This window comes from Castanea sativa, chromosome 5, assembly GCF_040712315.1.
Source record: "Castanea sativa cultivar Marrone di Chiusa Pesio chromosome 5, ASM4071231v1".
Taxonomy (NCBI): Eukaryota; Viridiplantae; Streptophyta; class Magnoliopsida; order Fagales; family Fagaceae; genus Castanea; species Castanea sativa.
This window is the reverse complement of record NC_134017.1, coordinates 69,542,131-69,564,981: the sequence shown is the minus strand read 5'-3', so window position 1 is coordinate 69,564,981 and position 22,851 is coordinate 69,542,131. Positions and strand designations below refer to the sequence as shown.

Genomic DNA, 22,851 nt, shown 5'->3' with positions numbered 1-22,851 from the left:
AGTTTCTATACTATGTTTCTTTCTGTTTTGTCCTTAAATAAGTAAAAATTGCTATGTGGTTCTCTGAACTTAGTTTTGATGGTAATGGTGGTTTCTATTGAATGAATTTCTTGGATGGGTTCTCAATTTTCTTAGAAAGTTCAGGGCTTGAAAACTTTTATGGGAATTCAGGATAATTGTTAAATACATGCATGGGGTGATAGATTAGTATTCACTATTGAGGAATGCTTTAGTTTTTCTTATATTTGTTGTGGCAAACAGATCAATAATAAATAAATAAAAGTTGGGTCGGATTTAGAATGTTTACTTTTTTGTAATATTAGTTTTTCATGATTAGGAGTTTATAAAAATTGTTTTAGGAATCTATATATTATTTTAGAACTCTTTTCAGAATGTCAAAAGGGGCTGTTATGAATTCTAAAGACAAATCTGACGATGGGTAATTTGGTGTAGGAAAATCATCAAAGTTATGGATGTAAGTTTTGAATTAAAAAATGTCGAGAAGATAAAGTTCAGAAAGAAACAGAATGCTATTAAGAGCAGAAACGATATTGACAACTTACCAGATGCAATTCTTGAGCACATTTTGTCATACCTATCGACCAAAGATGCTGTCAGAACAAGCATATTATTGAAAAGATGGCAATACCTATGGACATCCATCCCCAAACTTGAGTTTTATGAAGAGGAACCGGATAGGAGGACGATGCTCATGAATTTTGTGGAAAGAGCAATTGCACTTCGTGATTCCTCAAATATAAAAGATTTCTCTCTTTCATGTGATGTGGAATGTGATACACATCGCATTAATTCATGGATAAGTGCTGTTGTTAAGCATAAGGTTCAAGCGTTATATTTGGGTCTTGCAAACTTTCAGGAATCGTTAGAATTGACGCCTAGCTTATTTACATGTGAATCATTACAAGAGTTGACACTTTCCATGTTCCATTATCTCAAACTCCCTTCAATTGTCAGTTTTCTGAGTCTCAAGAAATTGATTCTTATGGAAGTTATATTTCCCGATGATAATTCAACACAACTGCTCTTCTCAGGTTGCCCAATTCTGGAGGAGTTAATTATAATTGACTGCATTTGGAATAATGTCAAGGCTGTGTATATCTCTCCTCCAATGCTTCGATTTCTATTTATTAGTGATGCAAATGAGAATAAAGATGACCTGAATGCTGATGCAGATGGTCAGAATGATTCTAACAGTTGTCAAGTTAAGATTTTTGGAAATAGTTTGGAATCTTTTTCTTTCACTGGTGACCACCTAAATGATTTCTGCTTATTAAATTCATCCTCAGTTGTTGATGCATCTATTGAAGTCTTCCAAAGAGATGATGAAGATGTCTACGTAGATGTTCAAGATGCTTATCGTATATTTAAGCTTCTAGATGGGCTCGGTAATGTAGAAAAGCTGAAACTACAGGTTAGTTCTCTTGAGGTATGTTCACAGCTGCTAATTACTTGTATAAATGAATCCCTTTGTAGCATGGATTCCTTTTATCTATTCACTTATTAAAAGGCTCACCTGAAACTTTTTAGTGGTGGTGTTTTGTGTTATTGTAGGTTCTCAATTATGCAGAGGAGTTATTTCCCCTTCTTCCTAGTTTCAACAATTTGACCAGTCTCACTTTGGGCAGTGAATTACCAATAGAATTTTCTCGTCTACTGACCATACTTCGGAACTCTCCTTGTCTTGACTTTCTTGAACTAGGAATGGTAACTTTTTTTGAACTGCAATTTTTGATACAGTGCCCTTACCACTGTTGAATTGCCACTGCACTAACTTTGTGTTGTTTGTTAACCATGTAGGGGATTACATGTCATGGAATTTATGATTCGATATTGGATCGAGTGCCTTCATGTCTCATGACCCACCTCAAGACTATCAATATTTTTGGCTTATCTGGAGATGAAAAAGAGATTCTTGCCATAAAGATTTTGCTTAAAATTGCATCAGTTTTGAAGAGGATTAGCATTTCATTTGATGCATTTGATTTTGTAAGCAGTGGGGACATAATGAAGCTAAAGGAATTTTCTGCACAAATACTGTCGTTCCCCAAAGGGTCAAGTTGTTCAATATTTTTCTGCTGAATGTTTCTTTGGTTTCAATTGTAGATCACCATTCTCAAGTTTCCATATTATGCTATCTGGCATATGAAAAATAATGGCATATTTTATTACTTCTTATATAATTTACCTCTTGCCTGTGCTATCCTACCAGATTTTGTGATTCTTTCTTTATTTCTTTTTGCAATCTGATTCCCAAGTAGCTATAACTATTTCAAGCTGTACAGTTCATGTTTTGAGAGCTTCAGGCATCACCCTTAGAATATATTCTAATACTCAGAATTTTTTTTTGCACGGGTAGAATATATTCTGGCAGATGTGATGTTATTTAGGAGAGAGAGGGAGTTGGGTAAAATCATGCCGAATTAGGGAGTGATTCAGCAAAATGAATGTTTGATTTATTTATTTGTGACACCTTATATATAAAACTTATGCAGTAAAATTTGTTGTATTTCGAGCATCACTTAATTATTGAACTTGGTGACATCATTCCTGCTTATGCACTTTTGCTTGAAGGAAATTCTTTGAAAATTGATCAAGTTAATATTCACAAAAGAACAAAACTTATATATAGTACCTTAGTTATTGTTCCTTAGATTTCTCTCTTAAAACTTAGTCATGTGGCTAAATTCAAAAATAATCTTTCATTTCATGAGAAAAAAACCATATAGCAGAATTCTAAGAGAAAAACTTAAGGAACAGCGCCTAAGTATTGTACCGAATGACCTGTTTGGAGGTTAAAGAGGGAGGAGAGTAGTGGGAAGGAGAGTAGAGGGGAATGATTCTCCTCTACCTTGTTTGGATGTTTTTAAAATTAGTAAGGGGGAAGGGAGTAATTAGTCCTTCCTCTTGTTTGAATGTTTTAAAAACTATGATAGAAATGAGAAGAAATGATTTAAATAGACAAATTTACCCCTATTTGAAAATGAACTTGCAACATTAGCCTATAATTAATTTGTTAGATTAAATAATTATTTAATCATCGTTCTCATTCCACATATTAATCTATTATTTGGATATATTTGTTCTGAGTTTTGGGTGCCCAGATATAATAGGAAAAAAAACAAAATTTAAAGTTCCAACATTTTTCCACTTTTTAGATTCCAACAAATCAACACACTAGAACTCAACTATATGCATATTGAACATTTTCTTTTCATTTCATTTCAACACCTCGGATTTTCTGAGAAGCCAAACAGAGGTTTTTTTTAAATTTATCATTACCTCCAACCCACTTGTTACTCTATGAGTCAGACTCGAACCAACCGGAGAACCCATCAGCCGTAGAATCTGACCCGACCAATGGACCCTCATTACGACGCCACTGCACTCCACTCCATTTTCATTTCTAGCTTTGTCTTGAGCCACACAGAACACCCGAACCCGACGACCCGAATTCCCCAGCTGCGTTCGTACCAGAATTGCAGGGGATTTCCTGCAATTCCTACAATTCAGAGCTAGTCGGAGCTAGAGTGAGCTCGATGACCATTTGGCAGAAGAAGACGAAGAAGAATTCGCCAACATGGACTTGCAACACGGAATTATCAGCCTCGAATTAGGTTTGCAATCTCGGAGCTCAATTTGAGGGGAAATAGAGTTATTATGATTTTTTTTCCTCGGGAAAATAGGGTGTTTGGTTGGTGAGAAAATCTGGGGTTTGATTGATTTGTGTGGATATGTTTCTCGAAGCTTCAATTTTGAGAGAGAGAGAGAGAGAGAGAGAGAGAGAGAGAGAGAGAGAGAGAGAGAGAGAGAGAGAGAGAGAGAGAGAGAGAGAGAGAGAGAGAGAGACAGACAGACAGACAGACAGATGGGTTGAAGGGTGAGTCTGAAATTTGGGAATGGATTAGTAAGTTGTGAAATTGTTTTTATTTTTATTTTTATCACCTTCAATTTTCTCAGTAAACAAACAAAGATAATCGGTTTGTAATTTTATTAATTTAGAAAGGATAAATTAGGGAATTCATTTGGTCAATAGTTTATCTACTCTACTCTCCCTCCAAATCTTTCCAATTTGGGAGAATTAAAAATGAGGTGTTAGAGGTAGTTAAAACCCCTCCAAATCTCTCTCCCTCTTTCTTTAAAAAACTTCAAAATAAGGTAATTGAATTACTCTCCATCTCTTTACTTTACTCCCCCTCCTTTTTTTTAACTTCCAAACAGGCCATAAATCTTGCCCTTCACAAAAATTGACAAGATTATTAATACAAAATATGGGTATCATAAAATATCATGTCATGCAAATTCTCTAATCATTAGTCCATCAATATTTCCAAAGAAAACTTAAAAACATTAGGAGAAATATATAGAAAAGAACTAATTTTGATTAGCCATAAAAGTTTATTAATGTAGAATAAACAATAAAAACTTTCTTTGAATAGGGTGATCACCAGAAGTCAACATGCAAGAAATCCAAAAAGTAGCAAAGTACTATAGAGGAAATCATTGGTGTGAAATTTAATGAGATGAAGGGAATCATCATGAGGATCAAAACTCATTACCTATTAGATCAACATGACCTACATTGCATTTTAGACAAATTCCTTTACATAGGCCTTTAATTAATCGTTTTTGCCAAAATTTGATTTTGTAATTTTCTCAATTATGCATTTTTTGGTCATTCCTAACACAAATTACAATTTTCAATGTCTTCTACCCATCTTAAGGAATACAATTGGTAGTTCTAGAGTTCATTTTTCTATATTGTAGACTCTAAGACAACGCAATTTTCTTATTAATAAAATTTCTGAGAAATCTCTCTTTTCATTTCTGGTGAATTCAAGAATTATTATCTTGAAGCAAAACCTATTTGGTGGCAAAGCTAAGGCACACTTAACACTTTTTAAAGTTTTCATGAATATTTCACGTTTTCATGTATATTGCTAAAATAGTGTTAAAAAATCTAAATCATACTAAAATTTAGTGACTTGGAGAAAAAAAAAAAAAAAAAAAAAAAATATATATATATATATATATATATATATATATATATATGCTTCCCAAAATTCATTTTGGCCTTCCTCTATTTTTTTTTCAAATTTTAAGATTGGTTTAAAAAATCCCAAAAAAAGAAAAAAGAAAACGAAAATACAAAGGACCACCCGAAAAGAAAGAAAGAAAGAAGGATTGCGTAGGGCCTATTCCTTGGCCAGTAGCTCCTCCCAATCCAAATGACACGCATATCTAACAAGTGTTCGGTAAAATCTTTTGTTGTACATATCTTAACAAGTGTTGTGCATATCTTAACAAATTAGAAATATTGCGTAAAGTCTTTTGTTGTAAATAAGAGAACTGGGTTCCAAGTTCGAACTTTATAAATTAATTGGTATCTTAGTTCAATCATCATTCACCATCGGTTCAAATTCAATCCTAAACATATATAAAAAATTCCCAAATCCACAATACAGAATTTTTGTAGTGTTGGTACATTGCCATGGAACGCTCCAATTGTCAACAACTAGAGGAGGTGGAGGGATTTGGATTCAATGGTCTAATCACTCAGCAGCAACCATCCAATCACCAAAATCCAACACTACTTTTTCCCGAACTTCCCATTGATAATGATAGCTCCCTTATATCTCTAGATATTGGAGGTAATTTGCTTTTATTTATTGGTTTTTGAAATGCTTTTTCTTATTGCTAGATTCCCTGTTTTGTTTTCTAAATATGAAAGCTTTAACTTTCTTTTTTTAAGGACTGGCTTTTGTTTCTGAGTTCAGGAACCCTTGTTAAAGTAGTATACCTTGTAAGGGAGAACAAGAAGTGTATGACAAGCTGCAGCGATGGTGCAATAGAGTGCCATACTCTTGATGGAACCCTACATTTCGTTAAGTTTGAGACTAAATTTCTCAATCAATGGATTCAGTTTCTTCACTCTCAACGCCTCTGTTTTGTTGGTACGAATTCCACTTTCAAACTTTACTTTACAATACAATACAATTTGAATCTTTAGCGTTGGACCCATGATCATTGCTCTTTACACCGATTGGTTTTTGGTGTAGGCGGTTTTTGAACTTTGAACTCCAGATTTTTTATTCAACAATAATAGATTTGACTAGTTTAGCGAACTGGAACCTGCCACCTTCAAAATTCAAACTATACTGATTTTTGATAAAATGTGATTTAGAGTACCATGTCAATCAAGAAGTTAGTGTCTCAACGAAGCATGGGTAATAAAATTAGCAATTGTGTTTGTTAACCTTGAACCATTTTGATTTTTATTTTTTACAATGTGTATAGTTTCTTAAACTTGATAAATTTTTTTCTTTCAGGAGAGAATTCAGATGTGCAACCAACTGGATTTCACAAAAATATGACTATTAAGGTAAACTTCATGCTTAGACTTGTTCTGTTTGTGCAATAGTTTGATGAATATTGTGTTCTTATGTTTGTACTTTGTAGACATTGCCAAACTTGTGAGGAAATTTCTCTGATGCAGGACAGATTAGTTTGGAAAACAGAAAAAAGGGAAAATAAGATAGAACGAACAAATCTTAAGCTTCACCACCAGAATTTGCCTGAAAACCTTAGGCTTCACCACCTAAGGCCAAAGGGTGCTTGGAATGACCACAAGCAAGAGGAACATTCCCCAATTAGAAAATTTAAATTCGTGTTGCCAACTCTCAAATTATTGCTAGAGACTCTTTTTGATAGGCTGAAAAACATCCTATAAAATCCTCAACGACATTACAGACCAAATTCAAAAAGAAAACAAGTTCAAAATTAAAAAATGACATGGAAAAATAATAAATTATGAAATAAAATTGATTGCGCTCCTTGCGTTATACTTTTTTCTTATTCTCACTAAAATAATGTGTTTTTTTAATGCTTGAGTAGAGTAATACAAATGAGAAGCAAAATCATTTAGTTTCAAATGTTCTAGAATGCCATAACACAATTCAGTCCATAGTTCTCTAGGAGGTTGCCTGAGATGCCTTAAATAAAATTTTAGAGAAAATTTTAATGACATTTAATGTTCTATATGCAGAATAGTATCTTTCCCTTATGACTGTAGTATCTTGCCTTTCATCGCTGTTCACTTGGATGAGAGTGTTGGCATATTAGAACTTTGATTCTAGTGCTTTGTCAAGTTTGTTATAACAATTATACCATTCTTAGGTACACAAACATACACACACCCAGAGTAATACAAATGAGAAGCAAAGTCATTTAGTTTCAAATGTTCTAGAATGCCATAACATAATTCAGTCCATAGTTCTCTAGGAGGTTGCCTGAGATGCCTTAAATAAAATTTTAGAGAAAATTTTAATGACATTTAATGTTCTATATGCAGAATAGTATCTTTCCCTTATGACTGTAGTATCTTGCCTTTCATCGCTGTTCACTTGGATGAGAGTGTTGGCATATTAGAACTTTGATTCTAGTACTTTGTCAAGTTTGCCATAACAATTATACCATTCTTAGGTACACAAACATACACACACCCAGTCCTACCCAGACACAAACACATTTTCAAAGTTTCACCAATAGGTTACTATTCTCCAAGCAAAAAAACTTGCAGAGTTGATGGCTCATTCATATGTGTCTGTATTCTGCTGAAGTGCAGTAATGCACATGGCATTATAACTTTCTACTACTCTAAGATAGGGGTTAAAACGATTATGTCAGTTACAAAAAAACCAAAGATTATAGGCTTCAGCGCCTTCTTATTTTCTTTGGATGTTCTTTGATTCTTCTTGGACTGAAGCTACGTCAATCGCTGCTTGTTTTTTTAGCAATATCACTCCAGATTTCTTGATGTAACATGACCCTTGCTTGAACTTATTTGTCCATGTTTGCTTTTATCTACTATCCTTTTAGGATCTTTTCTGAGTGTTTCCATGCTAGTTTATTAATCATAACCAAGTTGACCAATAAGCATTATGGTAAGTTGGTAACTGTTTTTTGGGTTCTCTCATGCTGAATAGTTGGAACCAAAAAACAAAATAAAAATAAAAAAAAATCTCAGACTACTTTCAAGTATTGAGTTTTTTTTTTTGCATGAACATCATTGATTCTTTCCAAACCCCACAGCTTATTTTCATGGGAGACCAATTCTCTGCACTCCTCTCTCCATCCCACCCCTGTTTGGTGATTTTTTTTACCTTATCTTAGATATCTCTTTTTTTTTTTTTTGATAGGTTGATGAAAACTGGAATGTAGGAGTTTATTTTTCTATCAACCACAAAACAAGGAAGACAATTAGTAATACATTAGGACATGACCCTCCATGTCTATTTACTTCCATTTTTTTTTTTTTTGGTTTCATCTCCATGAACTGTTCTCTGTATAGTTGATATTTGTCCTCATCAGATTGATGAATTTAGTCTACATAAGCAGAAAGGAACAATTTTATACACATCTTCTTTTTTGCCCCCCATTATTTTTATTCATTGTTTTAGAACCACATAACATGAGATATGCCTGAGGTTGCATCTCACGTTCTCACCACATGTTAAAAGTAGGTTTGATGATACTAATTAAGTTGTGAAGAATGAGGTATTAGGTTTGAAGGAGAGAAAAGAAGAGTGGTGAGAGAGAGATTTGAGAAAAGGAAAATAATCTGATTGTGATAGGAGATATCAGAGGTTTGTAAGGGAATTCAGTGTTTCCTCATGAACTGACCCAATAGTATTTACATGATGGGTCTCATTAGTCAGTGAAGTTACGTTTTATGGAGATCTTCTATATATACTTGGCGAAAATTTCACTATGGGCATTGTAATCTTTTTTACTTTAGATTTTAGAAATCTAGATATAGGTTCCTATTGACCTTGTAACTAGGAGAAAAGCAGATAGAGTTGCAAGGTTCAGTGCAGGAACTGACTTTTATAGATGAAAGGCAAACTGGGTCTAAAAGTTCTTGCCCAAGAAGCACTTGAGCTTATTTTAATTTTAATTTTTTCAGTTCAAGCTCTGTAAGCTTTATGGGGAAGGAGTAAATCATTTTTCCTTTATTTCTCTTAACTACCTTGGATTTATTGGGTTCAACTTGCACCACCCCTTGAAATATAATTGTTGTGAAAATTGGGTGAAATAATTTGATTTAACACAAGGTTAAAATAAGAGAGGAGAAAATATGACACAAAGAATTTACGTGATTCGGCAATATGCTTACGTCCACGGGAGACGACAGAATAAATTTCACTATAACTGTGGAGATTACAACAACAACTTGAAGACACTTAACTACAACCCAAACCCCAAATACACCCTTTGGTTCTCTAACAAATAGATAGAGAAGACTCTATTGTGTTTAGACAAATTACAAGACACTAACACTTCCTTTCTATCTCTCTGTTTCACGCTTGAAGTATCTCTTGCTCACACCACTATTTATAGCCAACCTTCAGCTGAAATACAAATTGTTTCAACACTTGAGAGTCTTCAATTGTGGAAGCAAGTCAACAATAGTGGCCAAGCAATCCCTGCATCATTTAATGCATGAGCGTAGAATTTCTTCACGCAAGCCTACATGCTGAATTGCATTCTTTGATTTTGTTGATCAAGTCAAACTTTCTAACATAGGCATGCATTCATTAATTGCCTATAGAGTCAAACATCGGCTATGTATGAATACACAGAGAGTTGGTGTTGTTCCTTGCCATTTTCTTTGATAATTCATACAAGATAGCATTTAATGCTTACTTGTAATGTTAATCCACGGAAGTTAAATTCAAGCCATTTCAACAAATCTCCACCTTGGCTTGAATTGTATCAAGTTTCACAAATAAACTCTTCAATCGCCTCTACCTTAGCCCCTACGGGCTATCATAGGCCACAAATACTGATCAAGTCCAAGCAGTGCTTGAACTTGCTTGTAGGTACCGGCTTCGTCAACATATCAGCTGCATTCTCTGAAGTGTCAATCTTCTTAAGAATAATTTCACCTGTAGCAGTCAACTCCCTTATCTTGTGGAATCTCACATCAATATGCTCTGTCCTAGCATGATAAACCTGATGCTTTGCCAAGTAAATGGCACTTTGACTGTCACAATGCAATTGTACTCCTCCTTGGTTCAAACCAAGCTCTTTGACTAGCCCTTTCAACCACAGTGCTTCCTTTGCAGCTTCAGCTATCGCCATGTATTCAGCTTCCGTTGTAGACATGGCTACTAGGGATTGTAGTGTGGATCTCCAACAAATAGTCCCTCCTGACAGTGTGAACACATAACCTGTTGTAGACCTTCTGTCATCTATATTGCCTGCATAGTCTGAATCCACATATCCTACCACAGAATTATCCCCATGTTGCCTTGCAAATAGAATCCCATATCCTGCGGTTCCATTCAGGTATCTGAATATCCACTTCACTGCATTCCAGTGCTCTCTACCTGGATTTGCATGTACTTACTGACAGTACTCACTGCATGAGCCAAATCCGGCCTAGTGCAAACCATCATGTACATTAAACACCCAACTGCACTTGCATATGGAACCTTTGACATGTCTTCAATTTCTTTTTCATTCTTCGGGCATTGACTACCAGATAATTTGAAGTGATTCGCCAATGGGGTGCTTACAGGATTAGCATCTTGCATGTTGAGTTTTTCAAGAACTTTTCTGATATAGTTCTTCTGAGATATCCACAGCTTTCCTGACTCCCTATCCCTGCGAATCTCCATACCCAAAATTTTCTTAGTGGTACCCAAGCCTTTCATGTCAAACTCTTTGTGCAACAAAGCTTTTAACTTGTCAACCTTATACATGCTCTTTGCAACAATTAACATGTCATCAACATACAGTAACAAGAAAATATAAGAATCATCATCAAGCATCTTAACATATACGCAGCAATCATACTCACAACGGGTATACCGAATTTGAATCATATAGGAATCAAACCTCTTGTACTATTGTCTGGGAGATTGTTTAAGCCCATAGAATGACTTTTTCAATCTGTAGACAAGATTCTTCGTACCAGGTTTCTTGAACCCCTCTGGTTGTTTCATGAAGATTTCTTCTTCCAAATTCTTATGAAGGAATGCCGTCTTCACATCCAGTTGCTTTAATTCTAGATCCTGATGTGCTACCAAAGCTAGCACTACCCTGATAGAAGTATGCCTGACCACAGGTGAGAAAACCTCATCGTAGTCAATCCCATGTCTTTGTGAATATCCCTTTGCTACCAATCTTGCTTTGAACAGTTCTCCTTCCTTTTCTGATACTGCTTCCTTTCTAAACACCCACTTGCAACTTATTGGTTTCTTTCCCTTTGGAAGTTCTGACAACTCCCAAGTCTTGTTTTTATTCAAGGACTCCATCTCCTCCACCATAGCTTCCATCCACTTGTCCATTTCAGAGCTATCAATTGCTTCCTGAAAAATGGAAGGATACCCGCTACTAATTACTAAGCAATAAGAAGCAAGATCCTCGAAACCATACCTAACTGGTGGTCTTATGCTGCGTCTAGGCCGTTCTGATATCATGTTGTGATCATCTTGATCACTATTGTGAGGTTCCTTCTCTAGCTTAGACTCTACATCATCTAGCTCCACTTGAACCACTGATCTATTACTGTTACTACTGCTTCCCTTTTCTTGAGACTCTTCTTCCTTTCTGAAATCTTTTATCATGGATTTCTCATCAAACACCACATCCCTGCTAATCATCACCTTTTGTGCCACTGGATCCCAAAGCTTGTACCCTTTTACTACTTTCTCGAACCCGAGAAAAATACACTTCTTGGATTTTGAATCAAGCTTTGACCTTTCTTCGATAGGAATATGAACATAGGCTGGACACCCGAATATCCTCATCAACGAGTAATCAACTTCTTTCCCTGTCCATACCTCTTCAGCAACTTTCCCATCAAGCGCAGCTCTAGGCGATCGGTAAAGAATGTAACAAGCCATGTTCACTGCTTTAGCCCAGAAGACTTTAGGAAGCCCAGCATTCAGTCTTATACATCTAGCTATCTCACCGATTGTCCGGTTAAGTCTCTCAGCCATTCCATTCTGTTGAGGCATTCTTTGTATTGTAAAGTGCCTCTTGATACCATGCTCTTCACAAAACTTCAAGAACTCCCCATCCTTGTACTCAGTGCCAATATTAGATCTTAAGCACTTGATCTTGCTTCCAATCTAGATTTCCACTTCGGCTTTCCACTTCTTGAATTTTGCAAATGCCTCAGACTTGTTCTTCAAGAAGAAAACCCAAACCTTTCTGGAATAATCATTGAAAAAACTCATAAAATACCAAGCTCCACCTTTAGAGACAACTTGCACCGGCCCCCAAATATCAGAGTGTACATAATCCAATATACCTTCTGTCTTGTGCGTGGCTGTTTTGAATCGCATCCTACACTGCTTTCCCATGACACAGTATTTACAGAAATCTAACTTACATGACTCAACTCCAGCCAACAGATTTCTCTTTTGCAATTCCCTCATACCGCGCTCACTTATATGCCCTAATCGCATATGCCACAAGAGTGTATCATCCTGCTCAGATTCAGTCACTGCAGCAGCTCCACCTACAATGGTATTGCCGAATAGCTTGTAGATATTGCCTTCTACTTTTTGCCCCTTCATCACAACCTTAGTGCCCTTTGACACCTTCATTAACCCATTCTCAGACTTATAGCAATAGCCATTAGAGTCTAGGGTTCCCAATGAAATCAAATTCTTTTTCACCTCTGGAACATGTCGTACCTCTCCTAATGTCCTCACCACATTATTGAACATCTTTATCTTAATTGTTCCTATTCCAACAACTTTGCAAGCAGCATCGTTGCCCATTAGAACAGAACCACAATTAACCGATTTGTAAGTGTCGAACCAATCTCTGTGAGGAGTCACGTGGAAAGAACATGCTGAATCCAGAATCCAAGAATCGATTAGCTTGTTGGCATTGGATGAAACAGAAAGCATATCTCCATCTGAATCTGAATCTACTACCACAACATTTGCAGATCTTGATGACCCTTCCTTGTCTTTGTCCTTGTCTCTTTTCCACTTTGGGCAGTCTCGCTTAAAATGCCCCTTCTTTTGGCATTTATAGCATTTCACTGTCTTGCTTTTGGATTTGGATCTGCTATAGCCCTTAGCAGAATTGTAATCTCTGTCTTTCTTCCTTCCACGTTCTTGATTACCTCTTACCATAAGCCCGTCACCAGAACTTTCACCCGAATTTGCTTCTGTTGGTAGTGATCTAATAGGGCTCCTGAGATCTCTTCAAATTCCAGAGTCTCTTTCCCCCAAAGCAGGGTTGTAACCAAGTGTTCATAGGATGTCGGGAGGGAAGACAGAAGCATCATTGCCTTGTTTTCATCATCGAATTTTATATCGATCCGCAACAAGTCACTAATAATTTTTTTGAACGTGTGAACGTGTTGAGCCAAATCCGTACCCTCTGCCATCTTATACTCATACAGCTTTCGCTTAAGATGAAGTTTATTTGTGAGGGACTTGGACATATATCAACTCTCCAACTTCAACCATATAGCCGCAGTAGACACCTCATCCATGACATTGTACATAAGCTCGTCTGCGAAACATAGTCGAATTGTACTGACTGCCTTCATATTGAGTTCTTCCCATTCTCATCCGTCATCGTCTCTGGTTTCTTTGCTTTCCCATACAAAGCCTTCACCAAACCTTGTTGTACCAATAGATCTTTCACCCTTCTTTGCCATAAACCGAAGTTACCAGTTCTGTTGAACTTAACTACGTCTATCTTGGCAATAGAAGTGTTGATCTCCATTGAACGAATCAACTTGGAGCTCTGATACCAATTGTTGTGAAAATTGAGTGAAATAATCTGACTTAACACAAGGTTAAAATAAGAGAGAAGAAAATATGATACAAGGAATTTACGTGGTTTGGCAATATGCCTACGTCCACGGGAGGCGACAGAATAAATTTCACTATAACTGTGGAGATTACAACAACAACTTGAAGACACTTAACTACAACCCAAACCCCAAATACATCCTTTGGTTCTCTAACAAATAGATAGAGAACACCCTATTGTATTTAGACAAATTACAAGACACTAACACTTCCTTTCTATCTCTCTGTTTCACGCTTGAAGTATCTCTTGCTCACACCACTATTTATAACCAACCTTCAGCCAAAATACAAATTGTTTCAACGCCTGAGAGTCTTCAATTGTGGAAGCAAGTCAACAATAGTGGCCAAGCAATCCCTGCATCATTTAATGCATGAGTGTAGAATTTCTTCATGCAAGCCTACATGCTGAATTGCATTCTTTGATTTTGTTGATCAAGTCAAACTTTCTAACATAGGCATGCATTCATTAATTGCCTATAGAGTCAAAGAATTTGGCTATGTATGAATACACAGAGAGTTGGTGTTGTTCCTTACCATTTTCTTTGACAATTCATACAAGATAGCATTTAATGTTTACCTGTAATGTTAATCCACGGAAGTTAAATTCAAGCCATTTCAACAATAAATATGCATAGCTCGCTAGGTGTTGATAATGGAAGGGTGAAGTGTCTTATTTGTGCTTTTGGTTTTGCTAAATTTTCGCGAGGGATTGATTTTCCAGTTAATTGTTATTCTACTAATGTCTTTCCATTTGTGAACTTCATTGATAATTGATTTTTTTAACTCATACCCTAAAATGTTATTTCACATGCATGGTACTTTTGATTGAAGAGATTGAGGGGAACAACTCTCCAATCCCTGTAAAATCTCTTGAATAACTAATCAAATTCTTTTTGATAATTAACCTTGCATTTGAGGGATGAATTTAGCCAATTCTGACTATATTTTTTAAAAAATTAACAGAAGATAATTATATGGAAATCTTAATATTTACATTCCCATTATATTGCTACCCAGTTGCAACTGATTTTAGTAAATACTACTAATATGGTTTTTGAAACTTTATTCCTTGTTTGTATAACTTTTTTTTTAATTACTTTTTCCTATTCACATAGGCCACAGGTGGTGGAGCATATAAATATGCTGATATTTTCAGAGATAGACTCGACATTACTTTTGATATAGTAGATGAAATAGCTAGCACTGTTGCTGGTGCTAATTTCTTACTCCAGGTAAAATTGCACCAACATCCCTTATGGTGATTTGAAGATTTTCTATTGAGTTTTCTTGGATATTTTCTACATGCATTGTGGTTTCAAATTGTTCTAATGAGATCCGCTTCAACCTCACTTTCCTTCATTCCCTCATTCAATTCTGCATAACAATGCTCATCAGAACCTCAGGAGATAAAGAGAATCTGGGAAAATCCTTTTGTAATTTTTTCTCTTTGTCTCTAAGGAATGTGTGAAATTTATATTTATCTATGTGGGCTGGAGATAACAGAGAAAGTGAGGACACTCAGTTGGTCATGATTTTCGGTTTGTGGAAATCGGTTTGAGAATTTTGAGGGGAAGGAATTATCAGGTAGATGCTTTGCCAATTTTGTCTCAGAGATCTTTATTGTGAATGGTTTCACAGGCATTTTCGGAGAATACTTAGGAACAAGACAGTATTAGCTCCTTCTTTCTTATTTATTTATTTTTGTCTTTTCTCTGTGCAGCATTAGTTATATGTTTTAATATTTGAATCTATCTTTGAGGGGAAAAGAAAATCAAAATTTCTTTTATAAATGTTAAATTTAGAATTAATGTCTTCGAGCTTTTCATTCATACTTATTCTTTTCAAGTGCCTTTCATGGATCTATATTTCTTTTAATACTTAAGTCAATTTCTGAAACACTGATGCCCGTTGGTTAAAGTATATTCCTGATTTTGATAATGTATATATGCATTGCATTGGTATGTGATGCCCTTACTCTTTTAGCCATTCAAATGATTTCACTCAATAAAATTACTTTTGATTTTTTTTTCTAGCAGAAAATTGACCAGGAAGCTTTCACACACATTAGTGGAAAGAAGACATATGTTAACATTGATCACTGTGATTTATTTCCTTACCTACTTGTAAACGTAGGTTCTGGTGTTAGTATTATCAAGGTAATTCCTATTCCTTTTCTTTTGAATCTTCTGTCACTGTTTAATTTTTTTATTGTATTCCAGAATGCATATTTTCATTATACGTAAATGTTGACCTCACATAGGTCACTGGAAATAAAAAATTCAAACGTGTAACTGGTACTCAATTCGGTGGTGGCACCATTTTTGGTTTTGCAAGTTTACTAACAAATTGCCAGAGGTAATCCAATAACTCAGACAGGAAAGTAATTTTTCTTCAGTCTACTTATGCTTTTAATCTCATGACCTCAATTCTTTTCTTTCTTTCTTTCTTTTTTCACTAGTTATGATGAGTTGTTAGAAATCAGTCAGCAGGGAGATAATCGAGCACTGGATTTGACTGTTGGAGATATTTATGGAGATACAGGTTATCCTGAGGTAATTTGATGCAACATAAAATTCTGATTTAATTAAATTGTAAGTAAAAATAACAATAAGATAAAATAAATTGAGGAATCAGCACTTAGGGTTTCATCACCAAACAAAAATTTAAAGTTAGTACGTAGGTTGCTTTGAATCAATATCAGGTCATTGGAAAAATTACAGCAAGAATTTCATTAATCAAGCATACTGTAACAATATTGAACCTTAGGACCTCTATATAAGAATTAACTTAATTCAATTAAAATATAATCTTAATGCTATATATTGTAGATTTTATTTATTTTTCTGTATTTACTTGCTTCCATTCATTCTCATAGACTCTCTTCGTGTTTCTGTGTGTGCACTGTCTTGTCCTTTTGATTTATGGGTGATTATGATATGGCTTTTGCAGCTGTATAAGACTACAAGAAGAAGAAAAAAAATCCTTTCATTTCCCACATTTTCTAGCAACCAAAGACGGTCGCATCAAGTGTGTGAATTTTGATTTTATGTTGTGTTTGATTGCCGAGCAAATGCGGGAAATGAAAGAAAGAAATAAATCTTAACGTTGAGAGACAAATGAAGTCATGCTGCTTGTCGTAACACCTTTTTTTTAATGCTTTGGTCCATGTCATATAAAGGTTTTTTTTATATATAATTTTGGCAATCTAGTGCTTCATGTCAAATTAAGTAATCCCACCTAGGGGCCAATGGGCTTGTAGTCCAAATGGCACCTTGTCTACCCCCTAATTCCCATGTCATGGGGTTCAAACCTGCCTCCTTTACTTAAAAAAAAAAAGGCAAAAAGTAAAAAAAGTAATGCCACCTAGGCATGTAGGATAGAAAGTTAATGGAGGTGGACAAGAGGAAGTAAAATGCAATGTTTTCAATTGTTTAGGGATGAAAGTAGAACTTTTGATAGTTTAGAGATTAAAATTGAACTTAATTTAATATTATTACTTCTGCAAGTTTGCTTCTGATGGTTAATTTCAAAGATATAGGACATTATTTCTGTTCAGTGATCATTCCTGTCCTCTGTATGATGTATACATTATATCAATAGTTCTGTTAAATTGATTTCTGGTCTTATGTGTAGATAGTATCTCAATTATTTTTAGTGATATCCCTATACTATTGATGATCTTACAATTTCTTCAATTACAGCATAGTCTTTCAGCTTCTGCCATTGCTTCTTGCTTTGGAAAGGTCAATGGTAACAAAAAGCTCTCAGGATATAAAGCTGAGGATATGGCCGCAAGTCTTTTGAGAAATTTCACGTACCTTATTGCACAGGTGATTTCTTGATCTGTAAGGGAAGTAGAACTGTTTCATGGCATAGAAGAGATATCACTTTCTAGCTATAAATCTTTTTGTGAAATGTCCCTTTGGAACAATTGCTGAAAATTTTTGTTTCACAAATTAATGGCTGTGGCAGCCATCACTGCCAAATTGCCCATGCATTATGTTTGACCTGGACATTGTCTAAGTTATTTCTTGAATTTCTATGGTTTCTTACTGCCTAGATGAAAAAATTAAAAAATAAATAAAATTTACCCAGAATCCTTGCTATTGTGACTTGTGAATATATCAGGGACTTGGCTTCTTGCTATACAAAGGATTAGACAAGAAAATGACTTCAGAAACTACAAATGTTTTCAAACATAGTGTGTGAACGATAAGGTGTATTTAATTCAATTAGTTTTCATATTGATGGAGCTCTAGTATAAGCATAAATAGAAAGTGAGGGTGGATTAAGGTTAACGAGCTAAAACCCTAGACTTCACCACTTGGGGCTGGTTGGAATCACCACGAAGCTATTAAGAAAACTCAACTCAAAATTCAATGTCCCAAACGATTAAAGTACCCAATTTTTAAAAATAAAAAGGCTTTCCAGGATTAAGATATAACCATGCCATAAATACAATCCCATAAAATCCTCAATCAAATAAAAGTCAAACTAATTCAAAATTCAAATTAGCACAATATCTCAATGTTCCCAAAGAAAAATCTCACAGTTCAAATAAGCATAAATCTCGTGTTCCCATCAACTCTAGGGATGGAAGGTTTAATGAGGTCAAACTAGGGATATGATTGGCAATTGTGTCAATCTGGTAGTGTTCTTACAGATCACGATCAAGCTGTTGCAGTTTCTCTTTGGTGATTCTAGTACAATATGACTCTAGGCATCCTCGTCTGCGTACCAAAAAAACACTGAACATCTCAATCCCCAGTGAAAACAATCTTCTCATTTAAAATGGCACCAATAGATTCTTCATGTGCTTGTGGAAGGTTTAATAAGGTTGAATTAGGGATAGGATAGGCAATTGTGTCCTGGGATGGTTTATCGAAAGGATCATTTGATATGCTTGCCAGACCATTATAAGTAACCTAATCCACAACATAAAAATTCAAGGTAATACCATAGACAGATGGAATATCAATGGCATATGCATTGATCCAACTTGCTTTAGCACGCAGTTTGCAATCTCCTAATGGTTCTGGAGGGAAACCGCTTGGGCCTAACATGAACAATGACTTAATCCCTATGTTAATTCCAAGTGACATTGACATGAATTCGCCTGTAATTTATATTGAATAACTCGCATGAATTTGTTTGCTGATCTTATGATGCAAGTCATGAACATGATGTTTAAATTCTTCTGCCATCTCAGATACATGAACATGTGGGGACATGGGGAGATCGAAGGGCTTGCTAAGGTTGTAAGCATGCACAACTTTAAACGGGTTCATGCCTATAGACCTATTGAAAAATTATTTATGCAAATCAGTGTTTCTCCATATGTTGGAGGTCTGTCATGAGCGGTTGATACATGTTTCTTTCCTCGAGGACTCCCATGACTTGTGAATAATATATTTCCAAACTCAGATTACCTTGTTCAAGATTGAAATATCACATGCAAACATCATACAACACATACCTGCTCCCAGATAGCCTTCATAGATTATAAGTGCAACAAAGTAACCCTAAGGTTGGGTTCTATACTATAAAGCATTAGAGACATGATTAGGTGATTCTCTTGATCCCAAAGACTTTTCTGGGTAAAACATATGTAGTAAAGGTAGACAAGCCATCTGAGTTGGTTGCATTGATTGTAGATGCAGAGGATAATGGCTTGTTGGCTTGTAATATAAGAGGTGATTGAATAAGCCCTTTACTTCAGAAAATATTTCAATTAGGCCCAATACATGTAGTTCTTACCATTGAACTTAATAGAAGTCATAGGAGAGTTTAATATAGTTGGAGTTTACTGTGTTTTAGAAACCCAACTTAAAAATGGTGTTCTCAAAATTAGTGTGCAAACCCTTTTTTATGAGAACACTGTTTTGGTGTTTTCAGATCCCCCTTTTTTGGTTTTTCTATAAAGGCGGCATTTTTATAAATATTAGAACTGGGTTTCCGAAACTTGTTAATGGTTACATTCTCCAATCTCTCATCCTCCCCCTTCTCTCTGTGGAATTCACGAGTCCTTTCAGTGGCAATTGTTGACGCGGCTGAAGCTCAAGCCGGTGATTTGATGACGCAAGTCAATGGTCTTGTGGACCTTGTGTTCTTGTGGGTTGATGGTCTGTGACTGAAGCTCTAGTCGGCAGCTATGACTTATGGTGGTGGCTTTTTGGTGTTTCCCAATGTGATTCTGGTGGAGTTGCTTTTACAGAGTCAAGAGGGTCTACCCTGGCCGATGACTTCTCAGAGGATGCTCAAAATCTTCCAGCTACTTCTGTGCCAGCATTGGTATAGCTCATTGCTGACCAGGAACAGTAAACCAAGAAACTGTTTGCATCAGGAACCACCGCTCTCTAGCAAATTCTTCTATAAGTCTCAAATGAATGTCTAGTGTGGTGGAACTCAGTTGCCGTGTCCTTAGGTGTTTGACATGCCAATCTCTAAAGAGAAGTTTCCTACAAACAATAGTTCAGGATTTTTTGTCAAATCATATTTTTGGATGCTTTGGTATTCATTTTATGGTCTTGTTTGCTAAAACAATTAGTATTACTTCCTTTACACATATTGAAGCTTAGTCCCCACATTTTAATGAGACAAATCATTAATTTTCATTTTCCCACAAATTCCAGATATCCTACCTTGTAGCTGCTCCCTTAGGGATTAAGAGAATCTGTTTTGGAGGTTCTTACATTCGAGGACATGCCTCTACAATGGATAACATTTCTTACGGACTGAACTTCTGGTAAGAGTTTGCTACTTATTTCACTTTTGGATTGTGGTTAAAATAATTCTTTTTCAAAGTCATAACTTGATCAAGCAATCTATTCCTTTGATATAAAGTGCTATCAAGAACCTGTTTCCTTTTATTATGTTTCTCTATTTTTTCCTTAGGTCTAAAGGTCAAGTAGCAGCTGTGTTTTTGCAACATGAAGGTTTCTTAGGAGCTGTTGGTGCACTCCTGAACTACAAGAAGATCGATCTTAACATATTAGTGCCACATAAGCTCACTGCATATGATTCTTCTAGACTTTCAGATGTTGGCGAAGAATTTCATGGGAAATTAGAGGAGAGGGTAAGTAATTCCAGCTACCATTTCCTAGTATATGAAGTTCATGAACCTGTTTTGTATTTGTCATTAATTTTAAATTTAGATGAAATGCTTATAGTTAACTATAGTGTAGCTGGATTAGACTTGTACAATTATGTGCTCTCTCTCTGTCTCTCTCTCCACACACACTCACACATGTGCATGCGTTGTGTCTTTCTATCCATTACTCTACATGCACTTTATTTGCGGATATGCGAGTGGGAACATGAGAATCATCACATTCATGGTTAGACCCACTTTGCTTTAGAAGTTTAATTTATTGATAGCTTTACTCATCTACATATGATTTACTACAATTATAAAACAAAATAAAAAATGAACAGCTAAATGGGGACGAGTATGAGTCTGCTATTAAGTTTAGGGGTTAAGCTTTGGTCCAGTGCACTGGAGCACTAGACCCAAGCTGTATCCTAAGTTCAGGTCTACTGGTGCAATCCCCCTACAAGTGATAAATTGTTAGCCATTGGTAACTAAAATGCTTGCATAATTAGTGCAGTCAAATTTAAAATGATGATTATGAGGAAGCTGTTTCACCAATTTTATTCTTCATAATGAAAAGTGCATTTATTATTGCACTTCTGTTTGTAATGTAATTTGCAAATGTTGATGGCCTTTTGCTTGCAGGTGGAAGATCGTCACAATAGAGAGGTCGAAAGACTAAAAGCTGAGCTTGATAGAATACAAAATGACAAGGCAACACTAGTTAAAAAGTTAAAGAATTTAGAAAGTAAACTAAGCAAACTATGCGGTAGCTGTAGTAAACTATGCAGTAGCTGTTAGACAAACAACATAAGCCAATGATGGTGAAATTCCTAGATGAACAATATGGAATGGTGTTTCACATAGATGGCTGAAAGCTGAAAACCATCAAAGAAGAAAGATCCAACCATGACTTATAATTATAACTGAGATCCAGTGTCTACAATTGAACCTTACATATATTGATCACTACGCTATGGTCATTTGGTAATATAGTATTACTTACTGATTAAAAGTGTCACTTCGTTTTTACACTACAATATGAGATTATTATTATTATATCTCACGTTTCCTCTGGTTAATGAAGCTCACAAGAATTTGTAAGTTGACCATTGAGAATAAGCATGCTATGCAAGATGCTTCTTTGTGTGAATAAATATACTAAGAAACATCACTATTAATGGAAGGGGTAAGCCTTTCATCGACCCTATAGTATTGGAGGTGGTATCTAGTTTTTCTGTAATTCTGTTACATGCAGTAAAAACTAGAAATTAACACCAAATAATTTTTCATACTACACAACTTGGCCCAAGTAGGCCCAGTTACTTACTGCCTAACTTGGCACCACAACCCAGAAGCAGAACAACCTCAGGTTTTTTCTCCGAGTTGAGTTGTTGTTAACCGAACAACATATGTCGAACATAGTTTGGGAGTTGCTAAGCTATTGGCTTGGAGACAGTATTTTGGGTTGCTTTAAGCAGTTCACTCAAAGTTGGAAAAGTCTGAGGGACACTTTGTCACACAACACAACTTGCACATGTTTTTAGTAATTGGATAATGTTTCACAAGTGGTAGTGGTGAATCCATGTGTAAGAAATATAATCCAATTACAAATTGACATATATGTAAGTTATAGCAAAATGTGCGGCCCTAAAAGAATTGCTTGAATATTATTAGAGCACCCTGCACCAAAAAAGTTGTTTCATTATTCTTTGAATTTGTTAATGTTATGATATTTAGTTTTCAATTTGTATGGTTAAAGGATTATAATTTTTGTAATGTTAATATGTTTTGGTTAGGTTCTTTTTCTTTTTTCCTTAATATAGTGTTATATCAAAGCTTGTGATTTAGGGTTGGCAATGTGCATTCACACGAACAAGAAAATAAACATTT

The 22,851-nt window shown here is 35.5% G+C and overlaps 2 protein-coding genes across 3 annotated transcripts; both read left to right on the top strand.

Annotated features, from left to right (window-relative positions):
• The first annotated feature begins 448 nt into the window (after positions 1-448).
• On the top strand, positions 449-2,100 carry LOC142633651 (F-box/LRR-repeat protein At4g14103-like). Its single transcript, XM_075807891.1, has 3 exons — positions 449-1,447; positions 1,573-1,725; positions 1,819-2,100. Exons 1-3 carry the CDS (start codon positions 470-472, stop codon positions 2,098-2,100), a joined length of 1,413 nt encoding a protein of 470 aa, XP_075664006.1. The 5' UTR covers positions 449-469.
• A 3,088-nt stretch (positions 2,101-5,188) lies between these two features.
• LOC142636998 (pantothenate kinase 1-like) lies at positions 5,189-22,369 on the top strand. 2 transcript variants are annotated; one of them, XM_075811290.1, is made up of 11 exons: positions 5,321-5,669; positions 5,796-5,972; positions 6,348-6,400; positions 14,984-15,100; positions 15,905-16,024; positions 16,129-16,223; positions 16,327-16,420; positions 17,570-17,698; positions 20,501-20,613; positions 20,763-20,943; positions 21,604-22,368. In XM_075811290.1, the coding sequence occupies exons 1-11, from the start codon at positions 5,510-5,512 to the stop codon at positions 21,757-21,759; spliced, it is 1,395 nt and encodes a 464-aa protein (XP_075667405.1). In that variant the 5' UTR covers positions 5,321-5,509; the 3' UTR covers positions 21,760-22,368. The 2 variants fall into 2 exon arrangements, with proteins under 2 accessions (XP_075667406.1, XP_075667405.1); XM_075811291.1 differs by lacking the exon at positions 14,984-15,100 and having other exon boundaries at positions 5,189-5,669; positions 21,604-22,369.
• The last annotated feature ends 482 nt before the right edge of the window (positions 22,370-22,851 follow it).

Bases quoted from the DNA above. Each gene is read 5' to 3' on its own strand.
- LOC142633651 (XM_075807891.1), top strand. From the start codon at position 470: ATGGATGTAAGTTTTGAATTAAAAAATGTCGAGAAGATAAAGTTCAGA. The intron at 1,448-1,572 runs GTATGTTCACAG...GTGTTATTGTAG, and splicing joins TACAGGTTAGTTCTCTTGAG to GTTCTCAATTATGCAGAGGA. The intron at 1,726-1,818 runs GTAACTTTTTTT...TTAACCATGTAG, and splicing joins ACTTTCTTGAACTAGGAATG to GGGATTACATGTCATGGAAT.
- LOC142636998 (XM_075811290.1), top strand. From the start codon at position 5,510: ATGGAACGCTCCAATTGTCAACAACTAGAGGAGGTGGAGGGATTTGGA. The intron at 5,670-5,795 runs GTAATTTGCTTT...TTCTGAGTTCAG, and splicing joins TATATCTCTAGATATTGGAG to GAACCCTTGTTAAAGTAGTA. The intron at 6,401-14,983 runs GTAAACTTCATG...CTATTCACATAG, and splicing joins ACAAAAATATGACTATTAAG to GCCACAGGTGGTGGAGCATA.